The following is an 18,597-nucleotide window of genomic DNA, read 5'->3' as shown; positions in this document are numbered from 1 at the left end:
TAATTTCCCCCCAAAATGATGTGGTAATAACAATATATTAATATAATACAATATAAATAAATCATACATTATTATATAATGTTTAATATTGATATAAAATATATTTAAATAAGATTATTATTAAATAGTGTGTGTGTATATATATATATATATATATATATATATATATATATATATATATATATATATATATATATATATATATATATATATATATAAAATATATATTTACCATTTAAATAAAAATATTAATTAATTAATTAGTATACACATCATTTCTATATTGATTTTATAATAAACTTTAATTTAAAAAAAATACATATTTTTTATTTTTTTTCTATTAAAATAAATTGGGTAATTTTCTTTTCTCAGTTTTTCTGCAGACCCAAGTTTGAAGACTTTTGCTCACCTTCTGTCTGACCTCAGAGTGCGAGGAGCCATATTTCTCCTGCAGGTAGCGGTAGTGAAAGTTTGGGAACGGAGAGGGAGTCGGGAAGGAGCCGGATTTATATAATTTCCACAGATTCACTATAACTACAGCAAACAAAACCAGGAACCCAAACACATACAAAAACACTTCCCAGCCAGGTGGGTTCAGCACCACTGACACACAAACACACACACACACACACAATCAGAAACTCACTTACAGGGACTCATATCAAATCACTATGAAATCTAGAGGCGTATGAATGATGACTGCTCACCGCTTAGATGATATTCAGAAATATCCTGACCCTGCACAGACATAGTGCCGCCTGAAACACACAAGACATTCATAAATACAGCATTCACAAATTTAGTTATTACAAACCATAATAACCCTTACAAATAATATACTGTGGTTGTACTACTATGGTAAAGTAGTATAGTATTTTGGATTGTTAACCATGTTCACAGTACACAATATACCATTGAAAGAATACGGACCCCCTCGAAAACGAGATGCTTCATCTCAAGGGGTTATCCTCAAAAAATAAAATTTCAAAATACAATTGTATACTCAAAAATATCGTAGTAGGAACATGGTATCATGGTACATGGGGAAAAGGCCATATAACATTGTATTAACATGGCCCATGTCTAAATAACATTATTATGGCACATATCCAAAAATACCATGGTACTAACATAGCACATAAAAATCATGGTAGTACCATGATACACGTAAAAAACAAAAACAAAGCTTTATCTATCCAAGAAATCTTGGCATCACTGTGGTAAATGCCCCCAAAAACATGGTATTATTATGATGCATGTAAGCAATAATGTCCAGAAAAACAATGTATACACACGGCCCATGTCTAAAAAACATTAAAATGCCACATAATTACTATGGTGCATATGCGTTTACTATGGTTATAACATTTTCACATATCCAATAAAAACATGGTAGTACTATCCATGATGTGTCAAACACATGGCTTCATCGCACCTATCCAAGAAACTATGGTATTGCTGTGGTAAATGCCTCCAAAAACATGGTATTACCATGATGCATGTAAACAAATGTCCATAAAAACGTGGTATTAACACAGCCCATGTCTTAATAACATTAAAATACCACAATGTTACTATGGTATCCAATGCAATGGTATTAACATATCCACATAGTCATTATACTTTTCTAAGAAATCATGGTATTATTGTGGTAAATGCCCAAAAAACATTGTATTACCATGATACATATACATTTAATCTATAACTATATACTACAGTAATACTGTGGTACTTTTTGCAAGTGACATAAGCTCTCATTTTAATTGAGTTAATCACAACAAGTTACCACAGTTTTATTACAGTAACTGCAGTTACTATGGTATTTTTGGCAGAAGCAATGAAGGTTCCTGTGGTAAATTGTTTATAAGGATTCTGAAGCATCAACGATCCAACCTTTCAAACCTGGGAAAGACACCTCAGACATGAAAAGAAAGTCAAGTTAGGTCTAAAAAGAGAGAAAGTGAGAGGCGTATATGCTGTGAGTCACGCCGAGACTTCTGGGTAAAGAGATGAAGGGAGCTGAGGAAGACTCCTGCAGAAGAACATGACAACGGGCCAATTAAAGCATCTGAGAGCCGCAGGGTTATGAGCGCTGGGATGCAGGGCATTGTGGGTTTTACAGGTCTAGTGTGAAACGGAATATCTAATGAATACGTGTTGAAGTCACACTGTCAGGAGTGTTAGCAACTCTGTGTGTGTGTGTGTGTTTGTGTTACCGCCCACGCTCAGTCTGTAATAATGACTACAGGAGCACAGATGGACACACACACACTCTTGGAACAGTGATATTGTCTGGACGCTGAAGCCAATATCCCAAAATAATTTCCCAAATGGCACATTCACTTGAGCTGTAAACCTTCATCCTGATAAACAATGAATCATAGAGCAGAAATCCCAAGCTTGCTTTCTTCAGTTCGCTTTGGTTTCTTTCTTTTTAGGTTGTGTAGGCTGTCTTGCCTTTTATGAAGATGCCATTAGTGAAATAAGATTGAATTGGTTGCGTAGATGTTATAGTCTTTATCTTACAGACATAAAGGTTTAATGGGATAGTTCAGCCAAAAATGAAGTACTATTAAGTACTCACCCTGTACTATACCCTAACATGCAGTGTTATTTTAGAATTATTTATATTTATTAAAATCCTCATTTAGCTTTTATTTTATATTGACCAATCAAGAATTAATTGAGAAAAATGTAATTACGTCAGAAATCTTGTCAGAAATAGCTTTAAAGGGATAGTTCACCCAAAATATACAAATTCTGTCATAATTTACTCACCGTCAAGTCGTTCCAAAACTGTATGAAATAATTCCTTCTGCTGAACACAAAAGAAGATATTTTGAAGAATGTTGGGAACCAAACAGTTCATGGACACCATTGACTTCCATAGTATTTTTCCATACAATGAAAGTCAATGGGGTCCATCAACTGTTTGGTTACAGATGTTCTGCAATATATCTTATTTTGTGTTCAGCAGAAGACAGAAATTCATACAGGTCTGGAACAACTAGAGGGTGAGTAAATAATGACAGAATTTTTATTTTTGGGTGAACTATCCCTTTAATTTTTTTTTTAACTCACCGATTTTTGTTGTTATGTAAATGTATTATGGAAGAAAATAGACAATAATAACCGAATTTTGGGTGAATTATCCCTTTAAAGATATATATCTATCATAAACCCCTAAACTCAAAGTGAATATTCTTGAAAAAGCCTCTAAACAGACTCGAAAAATTATTGAAAGCAAATTGATTTTCTTCTGAAAGCCACTCCACCAAACAAGGCCTGAAATACCAGGAGGCCCAAACCAGCCAACCAACCGTCTGCGTGACAGCGAAACTAAATCACTAGAGCTAATCAAGATGCTTTAAACGATCCTGTGGCACGAATCATTCAGATATTATCGTTTTCCAGAGCGGATGAAATAGCGGCTGTGATCAGGAGCTGTGGACGGACGGAGAGCTCGAGTCTCGAGTCTGCACTGTCAGCTCTCTGCAGGACTGAAGGAAGCAAACGCTAATAAATCAACCGAGCTTTTAATCTCCAGAATGACTCATAATAACACTTTCACCAAAACACAAGCGACTCGGAGAAAGCTGCCTGCAGGATGAAAGACCCACAGCAGAACCACACACACACACACACACACACACACACACACACACACACACACACACACACACACACAGTGTTTTCATGGACAGAATGGTTTTTATATTGTACAAACATATTATTTCCCCTTTCATTAACCCCATCACAAAAAACTTTCTGCATTTTTACATTTAAAAAAAACACCATGTAGGCCTAGTATGATTTATAAGCAGTTTCCTTCATGGGAACCAAAACAAATCCCTACAAGAACAAGGATTTCGGGTATTGGCAGCTTTTGGAGGGACATTTTGTCCCCATAATGTAGTGTTTACCACGAACAAACAAAAACAAGAACACACACAAAACCTTTTTTTTTTGTAATTACAACTCGAACTCCTCAAAATATAAACAACCACAAAGCATAGGAAATGTACAACATGCACAACACAAAGCAGATGGACTAGAGACGTCCAACGGGGCACAAAACACCTCAGACACACAAAAATGACGCACAACAGACAAAATGCACAACATTGACACAAAAGTGCACAGCACATATAAAAACACATGTAAACACCAAAAAATGAGCACATTCAGCACAAAAGAAACACACTGGTGTTTTCATTTCGCAGCTGTTGTACGGGGGGTGCAGTGTGTTTTATTTGGCCCTTGGGGGTTAAATGAATGCCCTCATGAGAGGAGGGTCCATCAAGATCACCATGACAACCACCCGAGTCGCGGGCACGCGCACTGCATCAGCACGTGAACGGGCCCGAACTTCCAGTTCCACATCGAACCGAAACCAACAGGCAGAAATAATAGGGTACATGATAATAATTCAGCATAACTGCAGCACATGTGTCTGAAATACGTATGGCACAATAATACATTTATGCATGAGATAATATATATTTATATATTCACATTCATATTATTACAGGATAACTCGCGACATGTGCAGCATATGTACGTGATGTGAGCGCTCATAAACACGAGATTATAAGCGTTTATGTGTGTTCTTACCTTCAACAGTGTCTGTTTCTCCCTCTCCTGCTCACACACACACTTTCATCCATCAATTAACGCGCATTACAGCATCAGATGCACGTGCAGGATTCGATCACATCTGACACGCGCGAGTTTAGATCAGATCTGAAGTGTGTCTGGGTTTTCCTCTGCGCATGATGAAGATCTGAATGCAGAAGTCCCACCCCTGCAATGCAACTTCAGCACCAACACACACACACACACACGCGCGGGCGCGCGAATGGGAGTGAAGGGGCTAGTTGCCATACTGAACATTTCTCAGGGACGATTTAGGCAGATTAGTACGGAGTATTGGCTACAAAAAAGAAAGAAAAGGGAATGGACCGTTGTTACCCAAGAAAAAAGATTCAGTTCATTGAACAACAAACGCTTTTGTGAGAATACGTATACGCTTTTGCCAATAGCAACACTACAATGGAACCTGCCATTAAACAATTATATTTAAACAGCCAAGTAAACTAAAACAGCAAATGTGTCATAGGCCTAGTACAAAAATATCAAAAAAACATTTTTGGCAATCAAATATTGGAATTAATAGGTACAAAACAACCTGATATTTATATACAATACTTGTATCATTAGAACAGCGATCTTCCAGCACTGTACCTTCAATTGATAAGATATTGGTATTTTATTTTGTTGGACAAATATGTAGTTTATAATGATAGACAGACGGATGGATCCTATAGACAGACAGATATATACAATAGACATACAGATAGATAGATAATAACAGAATAGACATACAGATAGATAGATAATAACAGAATAGACATACAGATAGATAGATAATAACAGAATAGACATACAGATAGATAGATAATAGACATACAGATCCAGTAAAGACAGACAGATCCTACACAGACAAACAGATCATATAGAAAGACAGATAGATAGGTAAGGTATAGGTAATATCATAGAACTATTAGCACATTAATGTGCTATGGTATTTTAATGGTGCTCTAATATAGGCCTACTTAAAAAAATACTATGGTTCAAAAACCATGGTAGTACCACAGTATCTGAATGTCAGACACTCCGTAGTGGCCATAAATGAGAACAGCATCAACAAGGTGCACATTCAAGATAAAAAATACCTGTGCTTCCATTAAAATTAAGGTGGTAGCAAATCAGTTGTCTCTGACTGGTCAGGATCAATGGGTCAAAATATTAAAAACTCCCATTTTATTTCGTTACTGTGTATTTTTTAGTTATGGCTATTTAGGTTACTGTTCAAGTATAAATTATGAATACTAAATAAATCAGACTTTCAAGACACAAAGAGTCCCCATGAAAACAAACATTTATTTACAGGATGCCAACCACTACAGTAGCGGCAATTTCAGAGGAGTGATGCCAAGGAAACTTAGTGTTGCCGTGCGATTACAGAAAATAAAGTCTAAAATGCCATCTTGATATTTAGAGTATAAAAGATCAAATCCATCTCAGAGCCCTACGATCAGTGTTAATAAAGAGTTTTTATAAAAACTGCAGGTGAAGTCAAACTCAAAGACAGAAAATCATTTGTTCGAAACTCAGTAGGAAAGTTAAATAAAGGGAAAAAAACAAGTTAAAAGAAAAACTAAAAAAAAAGCAGAGCTAAAATATTTACAATTCTGCAAACAAAGTCACAATGATTTACATTCATTATCTCCATAAAAGCTTTTTTGTCTTCATTGATGCCCATCAGTTCAGTCGAGCTACTTTTGATCCGCCGTGTTCAGTGTGTGATGGTTGAGTTCAGAACTCCAGTCTTGACGTTGGATTTAGTAGCATATGAGAGCTCCCGCTGTTGGCAAAAAAAACAAAAAAACATTTTTTTTTTACTAATATTCCATCACATGTTTGATAGACCACAACCCTTCATGTTCATGCATCTTTAGATCTTAAAGCAGCAAGGTTAAATTTCATTTTAACAGCGCATTTAATTCAACTGCTCATGTAATGTTAATGGTATGACCCATTTCAGGGGTGGCCAAAACATAGGCTAAACCACAAACTCCAGTTTTGATTTCATGGGGTCTTTACAAACAGCAATTGAATTTCAGTTGTGCTTCTGTCATTCTCCGAGTGGTCACTTCACTGTTAGGAACCCTTCACTGAAACAACCCTTCTCCATTAGTCGGGTTAGGCGAGAAAAGTGTGTTAGTGTGATGGACAGTGAACGTTCTTAGACATACAGACCTGGACGTTGCAGTGGATTCAGAATCCTTCTATAACAGAAGGCAGAATAAGCACACGGGGGTCACTCGATTGCATCTGCTGCCTGTGTCTAGGCCGCTAGCGGCAAGATAATGAACTTACCGCAAACTCCGAGTAGGAGGAGGCCACGGACGTGATGGAGTAGTTTCTGTGAGGGCTGGCGGTCATCGTGCGCAAAGCTCCGCTCAGATGAGAAATATTCTCCTTATTCTTCTCCAGGCCACGAGGGGTTCGGCCACGAGCAGGTGTCCGCGCACCCAACTAGTGGAGAAGCAGTTTACATTATTATTGATGATAAAATGTATGTATAGTATAATAGTGTGAAAAATCCAGCGTTTAAAACAGCATAACCCACCTTGCTAGAGGAAAGGGGCGGTCTCATAGAAGGGGAGGGGCATATGGAACGGAGTGTCGTGTTGGGGGTGGAGATGCCAGAGCTGGAGATCAGCTTTAAAAAAGGCAGAACAAATAATGTGGGTAAAAAAGAAAATCAAACAATCAATCAGCTCAACATATTTTTGATTAAAAAAAAAAAATAGTTCCTCCTGATTCAAATCTAATGACCACCTTGTTAATGCACATTTTTTGTAGTCGACTGAATAAATAGTGTAAAAAATTTTTATGATACATTCTGTATTTTTTAAAAAAATTTATAATGCATATATAATTTATCTATAAAATTATGTTTATTATATTGTTACATTAATCTTTTTGATTTACATATATTATATACATGCACATTTTGCAACAAAAAAAATACAGAAATACATAAAATTAAAACATGTTATAATATAATATTACATAAAATATATATTACATAAATGTAAAATGACCAATTTTCTGTATTAAAACATTTATAATGGAAATATATTATGGTAAAATATAATAAATATACAATTAAAATAAAATTAATACATGTTATTTTAATTTATATACTATATGTTCAATTAATTTAGTATAAATGTTCGATTAATTTCAGCAATTTTGTACACATTTGCTATCATTTACATTTGCTCAAATTATATTGTACTATATTAATTATTCAATCTGCATTATATCTGGTAGTTATATTAGCATCAGGGAATTGGTAAATTCTGTGTAATCGCTCGCTGAAGAGCGTTATTGATGTATATTTACAACATGTTTTTGAAGCTCTGATCATTGTAGCCAATCACAGACATATTTGATGAGCACGTGACAATGGCCGGCCATTCCGAGGTGTTAACGATTCCGCTCAACAGCGCTCAAAGCGTCATATTTTTTAAATTTCAGTACCGACTTGGTACCGAAGTCGGTACTTTTGACAACACTAATAAACATAAATTTGTTTAAATTTAACACCTCTTCCACCAGTACCTTGCGTGTTTTGCTAGGTGTCGGCGTTCCGGCGAGTCTCCTCTTGGTCGGGGTTCTGATGATGGTGCCGTACAGCAGATCTTCCTCTGTATGCTTCAATTTCTTCATTTGCTGCACAGTACAAACATCATGTCAGAACTAATCAAGAACTTGTGTAATTAGAGAAAATGAACAATGCCAGAAAGAGAAAGTGTAAGAACAGAGTTCATACCCGTTCCTGTTTTTCTCTCTCTTTCTCCATACGGTGTTGATTCCACTGGTCTTCCACATACTGCAGGAACGGCTGCCCATTCACACGGAACTCTTTACACTGCGCCGCTTCCCATTGGTCGATCTGAGCCTTCAGACTCTTCTCGAGCTAACCAAACAAACAAAACTAATGAGCACACAATCCATTCCCGTCAATCAAACATGGTTTTCCTAAAGAGCCGCTCAAACCTTTGGCAAACTCTTCTGCAGGTCGACTCTCTGTTTCTCCTCCTTCAGCAGGTTTCCTCCTCTGTTGTTGAAGCGAGACGGGTCTGTGGCTTTTTTCTGGAGAACGAAGAGCAATCATGATTGGATTTAATATCAGAAAGCTCTTTAATGTTTATGAATCTTTTCAGGTGATTTCCCATGATTCCTCACCTCCAGCTCCTGGTAGAGAGTCCAGTTGCTGCTCCAGGTGGAAACGGCGTCGTACATCTCGCGGTGTCCGGTATAATCCTGCTTTAAACGTTCCAACTCCAGCTCATGTTCACGCAACACCTCCTCGTCCAGATCGACTAACAGCACAAAAACAAAATCAATCGTCAACCAAACTCTGCCTACCTATCGCTCAATCCCAATTTGCATAAAGTCTGTAATATTCAGATTAAAATCGCCATGAAATTGACGTTGCAATCCTTTATTCTCTGTCTATTGTGAAGTATATCCGAGTAAACTGTTTCTTAAAAAAACAATGTAGACTTGATTTTGTCCATTTTGAATTGATTGGATGGTTGTGGTTTGCTATTGGTCGATCTCATATGAGTGACAGGTTGCCCCGCCTTAATGCCAGTAAACAAGTCATCAGAGAAGATGTATTTTGATTAAAGGTTACAAGGCACATACATTAAAAAAAATTGATAATAATGTGCACAAATATATTCCATAAAAAAAAAGAAAAAAAAAGAAGAGTCAATTTTGATTTCATGGTGACTAAGATTAGTTCGGTCTCAAATTCAAGGTGCCCAAATTGCATACTATTTCTGAATTTTTTTAAGTATGCATCCATGTTTTTTGGGCTGATATCAACAAAGCCTTTTGCTATATTGTTGTATGCACGAGTGTAATGTGCTACCAACATGAAATTTTAATAACTCCCTTAAATATCATCTTACTATATTCTCAAGTATGTACTTTCCCACCACCAGCACTTTTTGTACTCTGAAGTATGCAAACTGGGATTCAGCCAAGTTACTGAAATCTAGCCGTTGGCATACCACTGTGGTAAGGAATGAAGGCTTGTCTCTGCTCCGGGCTGTAGTAGCATCTCTCCCAAAACTTGACCATCTCTGATCGGATTGTCTGAATAACACGCTCAATGTTTTTCTTCTTCAGCTCCTCCAATAGCTGAAGCTCTGCCTGCAGCTGTGACAGCGAGAAAGACAGCGTGAGGGATGTTTGATAACTCCAGCAGAAGCTCAAGACGAAACATCATGACCTACTTTAGTGACAGGTGCGCGCGTACTTACTGCGTTCAATCTGCTCTTTGTGGTAGTGTGGGTGTTCTGCATGACGCTCTCTCTTTCTTCCACAGGAACCTGCAACATCTCCCACAATTCCTCAATACGACCACGGATGGACACACACTGAGCTTCGCTTTCAGCTTTACGGCTCTCCAGCTGAAATACAACACACACAGCATTAACCAGTGACACTTCACCTACAGAAAACCAAACATTGGCATCAAAAATGATTGTTTAAAAAGATGTAAAATAAATAAGGTTACACTTTTAATTTATAACATACTAATTATAGGGTTAGTTACATGTGATTATGCATAATTTATTCTTATTACTATAGTAAATACATGTAACAGACACTAAAATAAATGATTACTAATAAATATGAATTTATTTTATATGCGTATTTAATAGATATTGTATAATAACTAATGTTAACAATATCAATAATCTGAGAAAAGTCTCTTATGCTCACCTAGGCTTCATTTGTTTGATCAAATTAAACACAGAAACAATATAAAACTTTAGGTGTTTCATTCCTGTGATTTAAAGCAGGATTTTCAGCATCATTACTCCAGTCTTTAGCGTCACATGATCCTTCACCAATCTTTCTAATATTTTATTTGATTATTATTAATGTTAAAAATGGTTGTGCTGCTATAATTTCTTTGTGGAAACGTAAATTTTTTTCAGGATTGTTTAGTGAACAAAGTTAAAAAGTTAACGCATTTACAGTTACTTTTGATTAATTTAATGCATCTTTGCTGAATAAATATTTAAATAAATAAAAGGAATGGCTGAAAGAATAGCGTGAGGAGTGTCTGTACCTGCCGCAGTAACACTTTCAGTGAGCTGATGTTTTCCACAGAAAGGCAGAAAGCGTCATCATCCTCACACACAGCGTCTTTCTCAAAGGTAGAGTCAGGATGCTGCTCCAAATCCTCCATCAACACCGTGATCTGGTGCTTCATTTCCACAAACTCGCCATGACGACGCTCCTGTAAACACAAACACACTTCCTGTAACCATTCTGGCTAACTACCACACTATTCATTTAAGAACACAGGATACATTAGTGGACAAAAGTTTGGAATAATTTTGATTTTTGAAAATGTAATTTATTCCTGTGATGCAAATCTGAATTTTTAGCATTTCTCCAGTGTCGCACGAACCTCCAGAAATCAATTCTTAAATTGAATCTGTTCATCATAAAGCAATCGAGTCTCTTCAGAAACTTTGGACTAAACCACTCAATTCAAATGGATTAGTTTGCCAATCTCTTTATGAACTGTTAGAAGCTTCAAAGTGGTCGTTGCGTAGATGTCAATGGAGGGACAGAAAGCTCTCAGAATTCATCAAAAAAATATCTTCATTTGTGTTTAGAAGATGAATGAAAGTCTTACAGGTTTGGAATGACATGAGGGTGAGTAATTAATGACAATTTTCATTTTTGGGGAATAATTCACTTGAAGAATGTCAGTAACCAGACAGTTAAATGGACCCCATTGACTTCCATAGAAGGTTTACAATGGAAGTCAATGGGGTCCATCAAATGTTTGGTTACCGACATTCTTCAAAATATCTTATTTTGTGTTCAGCAGAAGAAAGAACTTCATTCAAGTTTGAAACAACTTTAGTGTGAGTAAATGACAAAATTCTCATTTTAAGTGAACTATTCCTTTAATATAGCTTATTTCATACTACTTCACGCATACTAAAAAAAGACGCAGTATAAAGTGCTCCTCAGCTTTGTGAGCATATTTTACCTTCTCCTGGTTGCGTGTGTTGATGTGTTGCCTGTAGTTGTTCAGCTGCTGTTGTGACGGCACTCTTTCGGGATGGATGGGGAAGAGGTCATCACACAGGACATCGCACAGATCTTGATCCTGCTGAATCAGAGACTTCAGCTCGCTCTGACGCCCACCCTTCTCCTTCAGCATCATCTTGACCTGCGTACGGAGATCCTTCTCCAACTGCAGCATCGTAAGGCCGTCCTCCTCCTGCCAAACACAGAAAATACACAATCTGATTGGCCGGCTGAACAGAACGTCTGGGAGTTAGAGGGCACAGGTTTTTTTTCCCCTGAGACTTTATGGAGATAAGCAAAACACTCACCTGATACTCCAGCAGCTGGAGTTCATCAAACAGGCAAGCCACCTCTTTTCTGCACGCTTCAATACTGCTCATCAAGCGTTTCTTCAACCCCTCCTCCTCCGCGATCATCATGTCCAGCAGGTTCTGCAATCACAATGAAGATTTCCCTTTGAATCGATGTGGCCACTCTCTCCGGTTAATGAGAAGCGCACGTGACCTGAACTGACCTTGATGTGCATGTGAACAGCGTCCGTACGCTGACATCGCTGGTCCTCTGGGATCCCGATCTCCTCCCAGATGTCCTTCAGCTCACCAAGAGCATTGTTCAGATACGAGACCGACTCTGCAGCGTGGATCTCACTGAAGTTTAAACACCATAAAATAGTCACCATTGAGTGTTATTCTTATGAATGAATAAATGATTAAATCAACAGCATTATTTTACTATTATACTTATTCAATTGTTCACAATGTTTATAAATAAAAAATCATTTGTATTAATCAATGATCACTAAAAAACTTGCTGCATTATTGATTGCTGCCTGTATTATTAAATAAATCAAATTTTAATTTTCTAATAATTGCAGAATTATTGATTATTACGATTAATGGAAAAGGGCTTCACAATGTTTATAAATGAGCAGAATAATAATTTGTATCAATAATTAATCCATACAAATGTGCAGCACTATTAATTGCGGTCTGTGTTATGGAATTCCAAATTAATAATATTTTCCCAATAATAGCATAATTATTGTTTATCATTGTTATAACTAGAAAAAGGCTTCACATTGTTTATAAGCAGAATAATAATTTATCAATGAATGTTCATTAAATATGTGCAGCATTATTGATTCTGTCTGCATTAACGTTACTGAGTAATAAAATAATTAGGCTATGTTCCAATAATAAAAGAAATGGGGATTTATGTTGTTTATAAATGAGCAGAATAATCATTTCTATTAATTAATGATCACTAAAATGCAAAGCATTATTATTGCTGTCTGTATTGAATAAAATGATTGTATTTGATAATAATAGCAGAATTATTGTGCTTCGCAAGGTTTATAAATTAGCATATCATTTGTATTAATAAATGACCATTGAAAATGTGCAGCATTATTGATCGCTATCTTTGTTAATGAATAATAAAATCATTACATTTTCCAAAGGACGGTTTTAAATCATCAGTATTTGCATAACATCCGTGCTAATGCTAATAGTTGCTTAAACCATTTGAAAATGTTTAAATTAAAGTGCAATCACTCACAAATTACGATACATCGATAATTTTCAACCTAAATATTATTTTCACTAAATCATAAGCATCGACGGCAACTAAGCTAACGTTAAAGCTAACACAAACAGAACACATTGCTCAAAATAATAATCTATAACGTAACGTTACATAAACACATACAGCTTCAAACTCTCCCTCTTACCTCTTCCTCATCCTGTCCTTCGCCGCAAATCTCCGACGAGATTTATATAATTGATAAACGCTATTTTGACACTTCTAAACTTTTATTTTACGCTTCATTCACGATCCATCCGACGACGGGCGTGAAGTTTCTGACTAAAAATTCAAACCCCGCACTGATACGCCTCTGGCTTCTGATTGGACGAGACCAAGCTAGACAACAACATCATGCTCGCCGATAGGTTGAATTACGTCATATGACATATTACAGCGCACTGATTGGCTGACATTTCAAGCCAGCTGACTAACCAGTTAAACCGGTTAAACCAGCTGTACCGAAAAATGGAATTACTTTGAGTTCCGGACGCTTTAATCAGCAGAATTGAATGTAATCAAATCGTGATTGATTTGTAAGGGCAAAAGCTGAGTTGAATAATAACTGATACTGTTTGACAACATTTCTGATAACATTTTTATTAAATTCTAAACATGTGGAATACAATCCTGAAACTAAATTATTGATGCAATTTAAATAAACACAATATATTGTTTAATTGAATTAATTAAAACTCTCCCAGCCCTTTTCAAACTTTTTTTACTAAGTGATTAATCATGATGAACTATGGTTCTCATCAACTAGGTGATTCATCTTTGTCAGATATACAATCATGTGGCATCAACATAAACAATAATACAATGAAACCAATAAACAAACAGGATCTCTTCTCCATAAAAGACTGGAGTATTAAAGCTGCAAAGCATTCATTCATTCAGAAGGATTTGTTAGTAGCCTATTTATACATTCATTTATGGAGCTGAAGATAAAGATTTGAATGCTGATTCATATGCTCATATAGCATGTCGATGATTCATTTATACTTTCATTAATGGGGTTGAGGATTCATAAATTAATTAATTCATTCCATTGTTCATGCTGAAGCTCAGGATTATTTCATTCATTTATTCAGATAGCTGAGGATCATATTATGGTTTCTCAGCCGCTCCGGGTCATAAGCTCCTCCAGGGCTCTCTCTTTATGGTTCTCATGCACCAGTAAAACTTCTTTAATGGTGCTCTGCTGGAAACCCATCTCACAGAACTGAGCCAGCAGAAACAGGAACTCTGAAGCCTGAGAGAAAAACAAAAAAGTGTGTACACTACATCAGGTTGGTGTATTTGATTTGCTAAATGCTGATTGGATGCTTGTTTTGTGTGCTGGATGCAGATTGGTTGAGCATTTGGAGCACTAAATACTGGTTTGAGGGGTGTTTTGTGCCCTGGATGCCGATTGCTGAGTGTTTGGAGCGCTATATGCTCATTTGAGGTTTGTTTCGTGTGCTGGATGCCGATTAGTTGAGTGTTTGGAGCACTAAATATTGGTTTGTTGGGTACTTTGTGTGCTGGATGCTGATTGGTTGAGTGTTTGGACTGCTATATGTTCATTTAAGGGGCGTCTGGTGTGCTAGATACCGATTGTTTGAGTGTTTGGAGCACTAAATACTGGTTTAAGGGGCGTCTGGTGTGCTAGATGCTGATTGTTTGAGTGTTTGGAGCGTTATATGCTCATTCGAGGGGTGTTTTGTGCCTTGGATGCTGATTGGTTGAGTGTTTGGAGCACTAAATACTGGTTTAAGGGGTGTTTTGTGTGCTGGATGCTGATTGGTTGAGTGTTTGAAGCACTAAATACTGGTTTGAGGGGTGTTTTGTGTGCTGGATGCCGATTGGTTGAGTGTTTGGAGCGTTATATGCTCATTCGAGGGGTGTTTCGTGCGCTGGATGTTGATTGGTGGGGTGTCTTTTCCAGGTCTTACTTTGCTCTCACAGTCCTGGAACATCTCCAAAGCTTCTTCCACCTGAGTCTTCTCATAACCCAGCCGACAGAGACGATCACATGAAGTCAGGTACCTCAAAATCTTGAGGAAATCAATAGGGAATCAGATACAGAATGTGTATTTTTAAACTATGTGCTTTTGCATGCAGTGTGTGTGTGTGTTTGTGTGTTACCTGATCAGGGCTCTTGGGTCCTGTCCTCTGCAGTGCTAGTATGGCAGTGCGCAGTGTGTACCCTTGCTGTGTAACGACTTCAAGAAGATCCCTTTCTTCTTGACTCAAAGCACACAGCAAGTCTACTGGAGCGTCCTTCAGCCCTGCGGACGTCCGTGGACGCACACCCTAAAACACACCGGTAAGAAAAAAATAATCTCAACAATAAGATTTACGGATCTGCAGCATGTGTATATTACATGTGAGGCGGGTTGAGGCCTGGCTGAGGATATATATTAAATGTGATGAGGTGTGTATATTACATATGAGGCGGGTTGAGGCCTGGTTAAGGGCAGCTGTCCTGCGGACGAGGGTCTCGGCTGTAAGTGTGTGTGTGAGTTCCTCCGCCCGCTGGTTCTCGTTACGGCAGGTTTCCTGCGGGGGGCTCTTGAGCTGTGAGGACTGCCCTGCGGCGTCTGGCTTAGGGAAAGCGGGACAGGCTTCCGTATGTCTTTTAGAGAGGAGGCAGAGCTCGGACGGGCCTTCTGGAGAGTGCAGGACGGGGCGGGGCGAGGGGTGGAGCCTCGCTGGGTCTGACAAACTGAACACCGCAGGCACTGTGAGCCGGAGCTCTTCGGTCTTTCTTTGCTACGAGCATCATCTTCCTCAGTAGACGAGCCCTCGTCATCTTCACCGTAGCCACCCTCGCAGTCCGTGTCGGCGATGAGGAACTTGACCGTCCGCAGGGGGCGGAGCTTACGCGAGTCGGCGGCGCTGAGGCTGCGGCTGCGGGGACGTGGGCCCACTTCCCAGAACTCTGCGCTTCTGAGGCGCACCAAGCGGCTCTCCTGCGGGGTGCTGAACATCAGCCAATATGGTGGACAAGTGGGGGACACACTCGGGGGCGCTTTATTGGCCTTCCTGTTCTCCCGCTCCTCTTCTTCCAATATAGCCATGATCCGTTTTTCCAGAGAGAATGAATACTGTCGAACAGGACAACATGTGAGCATTAAGAGAAAGAAGATCCTATACAGAGTGTAAAATATATGATGTTTATTGTTGCATTCTGACCTTTGTATCATGCAGTATTTGAGCACAATCTGGGATCTTTATTTCTGGAGCTGCAACCGGCTCTTTCTGACCCAAATGTATCTCCATAAAGTCCAGTGCAACTTTAAATGGAACCTCATCCAGACTACACATTCTGCTGACATGAACAAACAGTTTAAGCAAGTTAATAATATTTTTGTTAATCAGTATCTCAGTCAGTATAGCTGAGGCACATTTTTAAGACATAGGCAGTATAGGCACACATTTCCATGATTATGATAAACTTCGGTGTCCTATGACTTTTTTAAAGGGGTGTTATAATGCCCTTTTCACAAGATGTAAAATAAGTATCTGATATCCTCACTCCCCAGAGTGTGTATGTGAAATTTTAACTCAAAATGCCCCATCCATATTTTTATATAGCATGTTAAAATTGTCACTTTTTGAGGGTGAGCAAAAACGCACCGTTTTGTGTGTGTTCCTTTAAATGCAAATGAGCTGCTGCTCCCGGCACAGGGGGCGGAGCTTCAAAAGCTTGTGTCCTTTTACCTCACACAGACATGCACTGAACATTTAAAAAACTTTTAGCATTTTATGTTCAAACCGGATTCAGACAATGATGGAGAGACTCAAGAAGAAGTGACAACATGTAGAAGCAACAGGACATTTCTGAATGTTGATGAATTTATGTAGCTTATGTGTAGTTATCTTCTAGTCATTGATTTGCATATTCTGTCATGACAATCTATAAATCGCGTTCCCGGGGGCGGTTTATGTAAATTCTAGGGTTGGCGATGTCACTAACCAGGGAGGAAGTCCTACCAGCTGTATAGTCCGGAATTTCTTTAAAAGAAAATATCTTCCTTTGCTTTGAGCATCGTAAGTTAACTTTGCAGATGTTGTTTATGCTCAAACAGCAACATTACGCACTAACTAAAGTTAGAAAAGTGAAATCATAATCAACCACCCCTTTAAGTATTAAGATCCTGTTTTTTCATGAATGTACAATTAAAAACATACAATATCATAATACCAGTGGGTTTGTTAGGTATTGTTATAATACCTACTCTAAAAAAGTAATTAAATACTAGCTCTTCAACAGTGTAATAGATTACTGTACTAATTTATCTCTCTAAAATGTATTGCATTACTTATTATTAATTATTTTCTAAATCCCATGACAACCTCAAACAGTTGAACAATACAAGGACAGACATTCAATTATAAATTATTCTTGGACTGACCAAAGTATTATAAGGGAGAAGGTTACATTAAAATACACATTTAGACATTAAAATGTGATGTTAAATACACTATTGTTTTATATAGAATTGTTCTAGACTATATTTATTTAACACATTTACATCAGAAGTAATTAATACAATTATAGAAAAATTAAGAGCAATCCCTTACTTTTCTTTTTTTCAAAATAACAGTAATTCATTATTCAGTATTGCATTACACTCAACACTGAATACTAATAATATGATACTCACTTTACCTTATTGTAGTAAATTATACATTTAATACTGCTAAATAATACTGTGGATAATGTCATTTTAATAAAAAAAGTTTTATTAACAAATTCAAATGACAACTTTTAACTTTGATATAATCTCAATATTTAGAATAAAATAATGTAAGATTTTGCTATGTAATAGTAATATGATGCTCAATCACTGTCTGTTGTAAAACTTAACCATATATATTATTCGATTTAAAATATAATTATTTAATATAATCATAATATTTATACATTACAACATTTGCATGGAACCAAGTAAACTGTAAATTGGTATAACTGTATATTAGCATTGATTAAATTGTCTTACCTGTAGTTTATGGTAGTGTGTGTGAGTTGAAGGATGTGTGTGTGTATCGTATGTTCCTCACCTGTAGTTTATGGTAGTGTCTGTGAGTTGAAGGATGTGTGTGCGAGTTGAAGCATGTGTGTGTGTGTATCGTATGTTCCTCGGTTGCAGATTTAACTAATCAGGTTCACGTGTGCATAATAACAGAAGCATCATGTCCCCTGGTGAACACACACAGGCTTAAACACTGACTTACACAATAATCCTTCCATAACTGTCTTACATCATCATCATAATCATGTTCCTTTCCATTTCTCACAAGATGGTAAGGTGCTAA

General features: G+C 37.3%; 3 protein-coding genes across 8 annotated transcripts in view; all 3 read right to left on the bottom strand.

Annotated features, from left to right (window-relative positions):
• syt12 (synaptotagmin XII) overlaps window positions 1-4,787 on the bottom strand; it is a 10,513-nt gene extending 5,726 nt beyond the window's left edge. The window contains exons 1-3 of the mRNA XM_079603513.1: window positions 4,615-4,787; window positions 708-758; window positions 410-603 (exon numbers count right to left, since the gene is read on the bottom strand). Coding sequence (XP_079459639.1) covers window positions 410-603; window positions 708-750 — 237 coding nt within the window. The 5' untranslated portion in view covers window positions 751-758; window positions 4,615-4,787. The remainder of the gene's footprint in view (window positions 1-409; window positions 604-707; window positions 759-4,614) is intronic.
• Window positions 4,788-5,252: 465 nt separating this feature from the next.
• prc1a (protein regulator of cytokinesis 1a) lies at window positions 5,253-13,920 on the bottom strand. Of its 3 annotated transcripts, none has more exons than XM_079603434.1 (15): window positions 13,439-13,701; window positions 12,224-12,356; window positions 12,018-12,140; window positions 11,669-11,902; window positions 10,730-10,900; window positions 9,912-10,061; window positions 9,660-9,807; window positions 8,824-8,960; window positions 8,635-8,730; window positions 8,408-8,554; window positions 8,197-8,307; window positions 7,196-7,288; window positions 6,943-7,101; window positions 6,823-6,848; window positions 5,253-6,427 (listed from the first exon to the last, which is right to left on the bottom strand). In XM_079603434.1, the coding sequence occupies exons 1-15, from the start codon at window positions 13,447-13,449 to the stop codon at window positions 6,379-6,381; spliced, it is 1,788 nt and encodes a 595-aa protein (XP_079459560.1). In that variant the 5' UTR covers window positions 13,450-13,701; the 3' UTR covers window positions 5,253-6,378. The 3 variants fall into 3 exon arrangements, with proteins under 3 accessions (XP_079459560.1, XP_079459559.1, XP_079459561.1); XM_079603433.1 differs by having other exon boundaries at window positions 5,409-6,427; window positions 6,823-6,851; window positions 13,439-13,744; XM_079603435.1 differs by lacking the exon at window positions 6,823-6,848 and having other exon boundaries at window positions 5,436-6,427; window positions 13,439-13,920.
• Window positions 13,833-18,496, bottom strand: ubap1la (ubiquitin associated protein 1-like a). 4 transcript variants are annotated; one of them, XM_079603437.1, is made up of 6 exons: window positions 18,282-18,409; window positions 16,471-16,606; window positions 15,723-16,382; window positions 15,421-15,588; window positions 15,228-15,329; window positions 13,833-14,545 (listed from the first exon to the last, which is right to left on the bottom strand). In XM_079603437.1, the coding sequence occupies exons 2-6, from the start codon at window positions 16,600-16,602 to the stop codon at window positions 14,411-14,413; spliced, it is 1,197 nt and encodes a 398-aa protein (XP_079459563.1). In that variant the 5' UTR covers window positions 16,603-16,606; window positions 18,282-18,409; the 3' UTR covers window positions 13,833-14,410. The 4 variants fall into 4 exon arrangements, with proteins under 4 accessions (XP_079459563.1, XP_079459565.1, XP_079459566.1 ...); XM_079603439.1 differs by having other exon boundaries at window positions 13,868-14,545; window positions 16,471-16,603; window positions 18,343-18,496; XM_079603440.1 differs by having other exon boundaries at window positions 13,868-14,545; window positions 18,343-18,465.
• Between the last annotated feature and the right edge of the window lie 101 nt (window positions 18,497-18,597).

This window comes from Phoxinus phoxinus (assembly GCF_949152265.1).
Source record: "Phoxinus phoxinus genome assembly, chromosome: 25".
Lineage (NCBI taxonomy): Eukaryota > Metazoa > Chordata > Actinopteri > Cypriniformes > Leuciscidae > Phoxinus > Phoxinus phoxinus.
The sequence above is the reverse complement of the archived record's forward strand: the minus strand, read 5'-3'. Positions and strand labels throughout refer to the sequence as shown.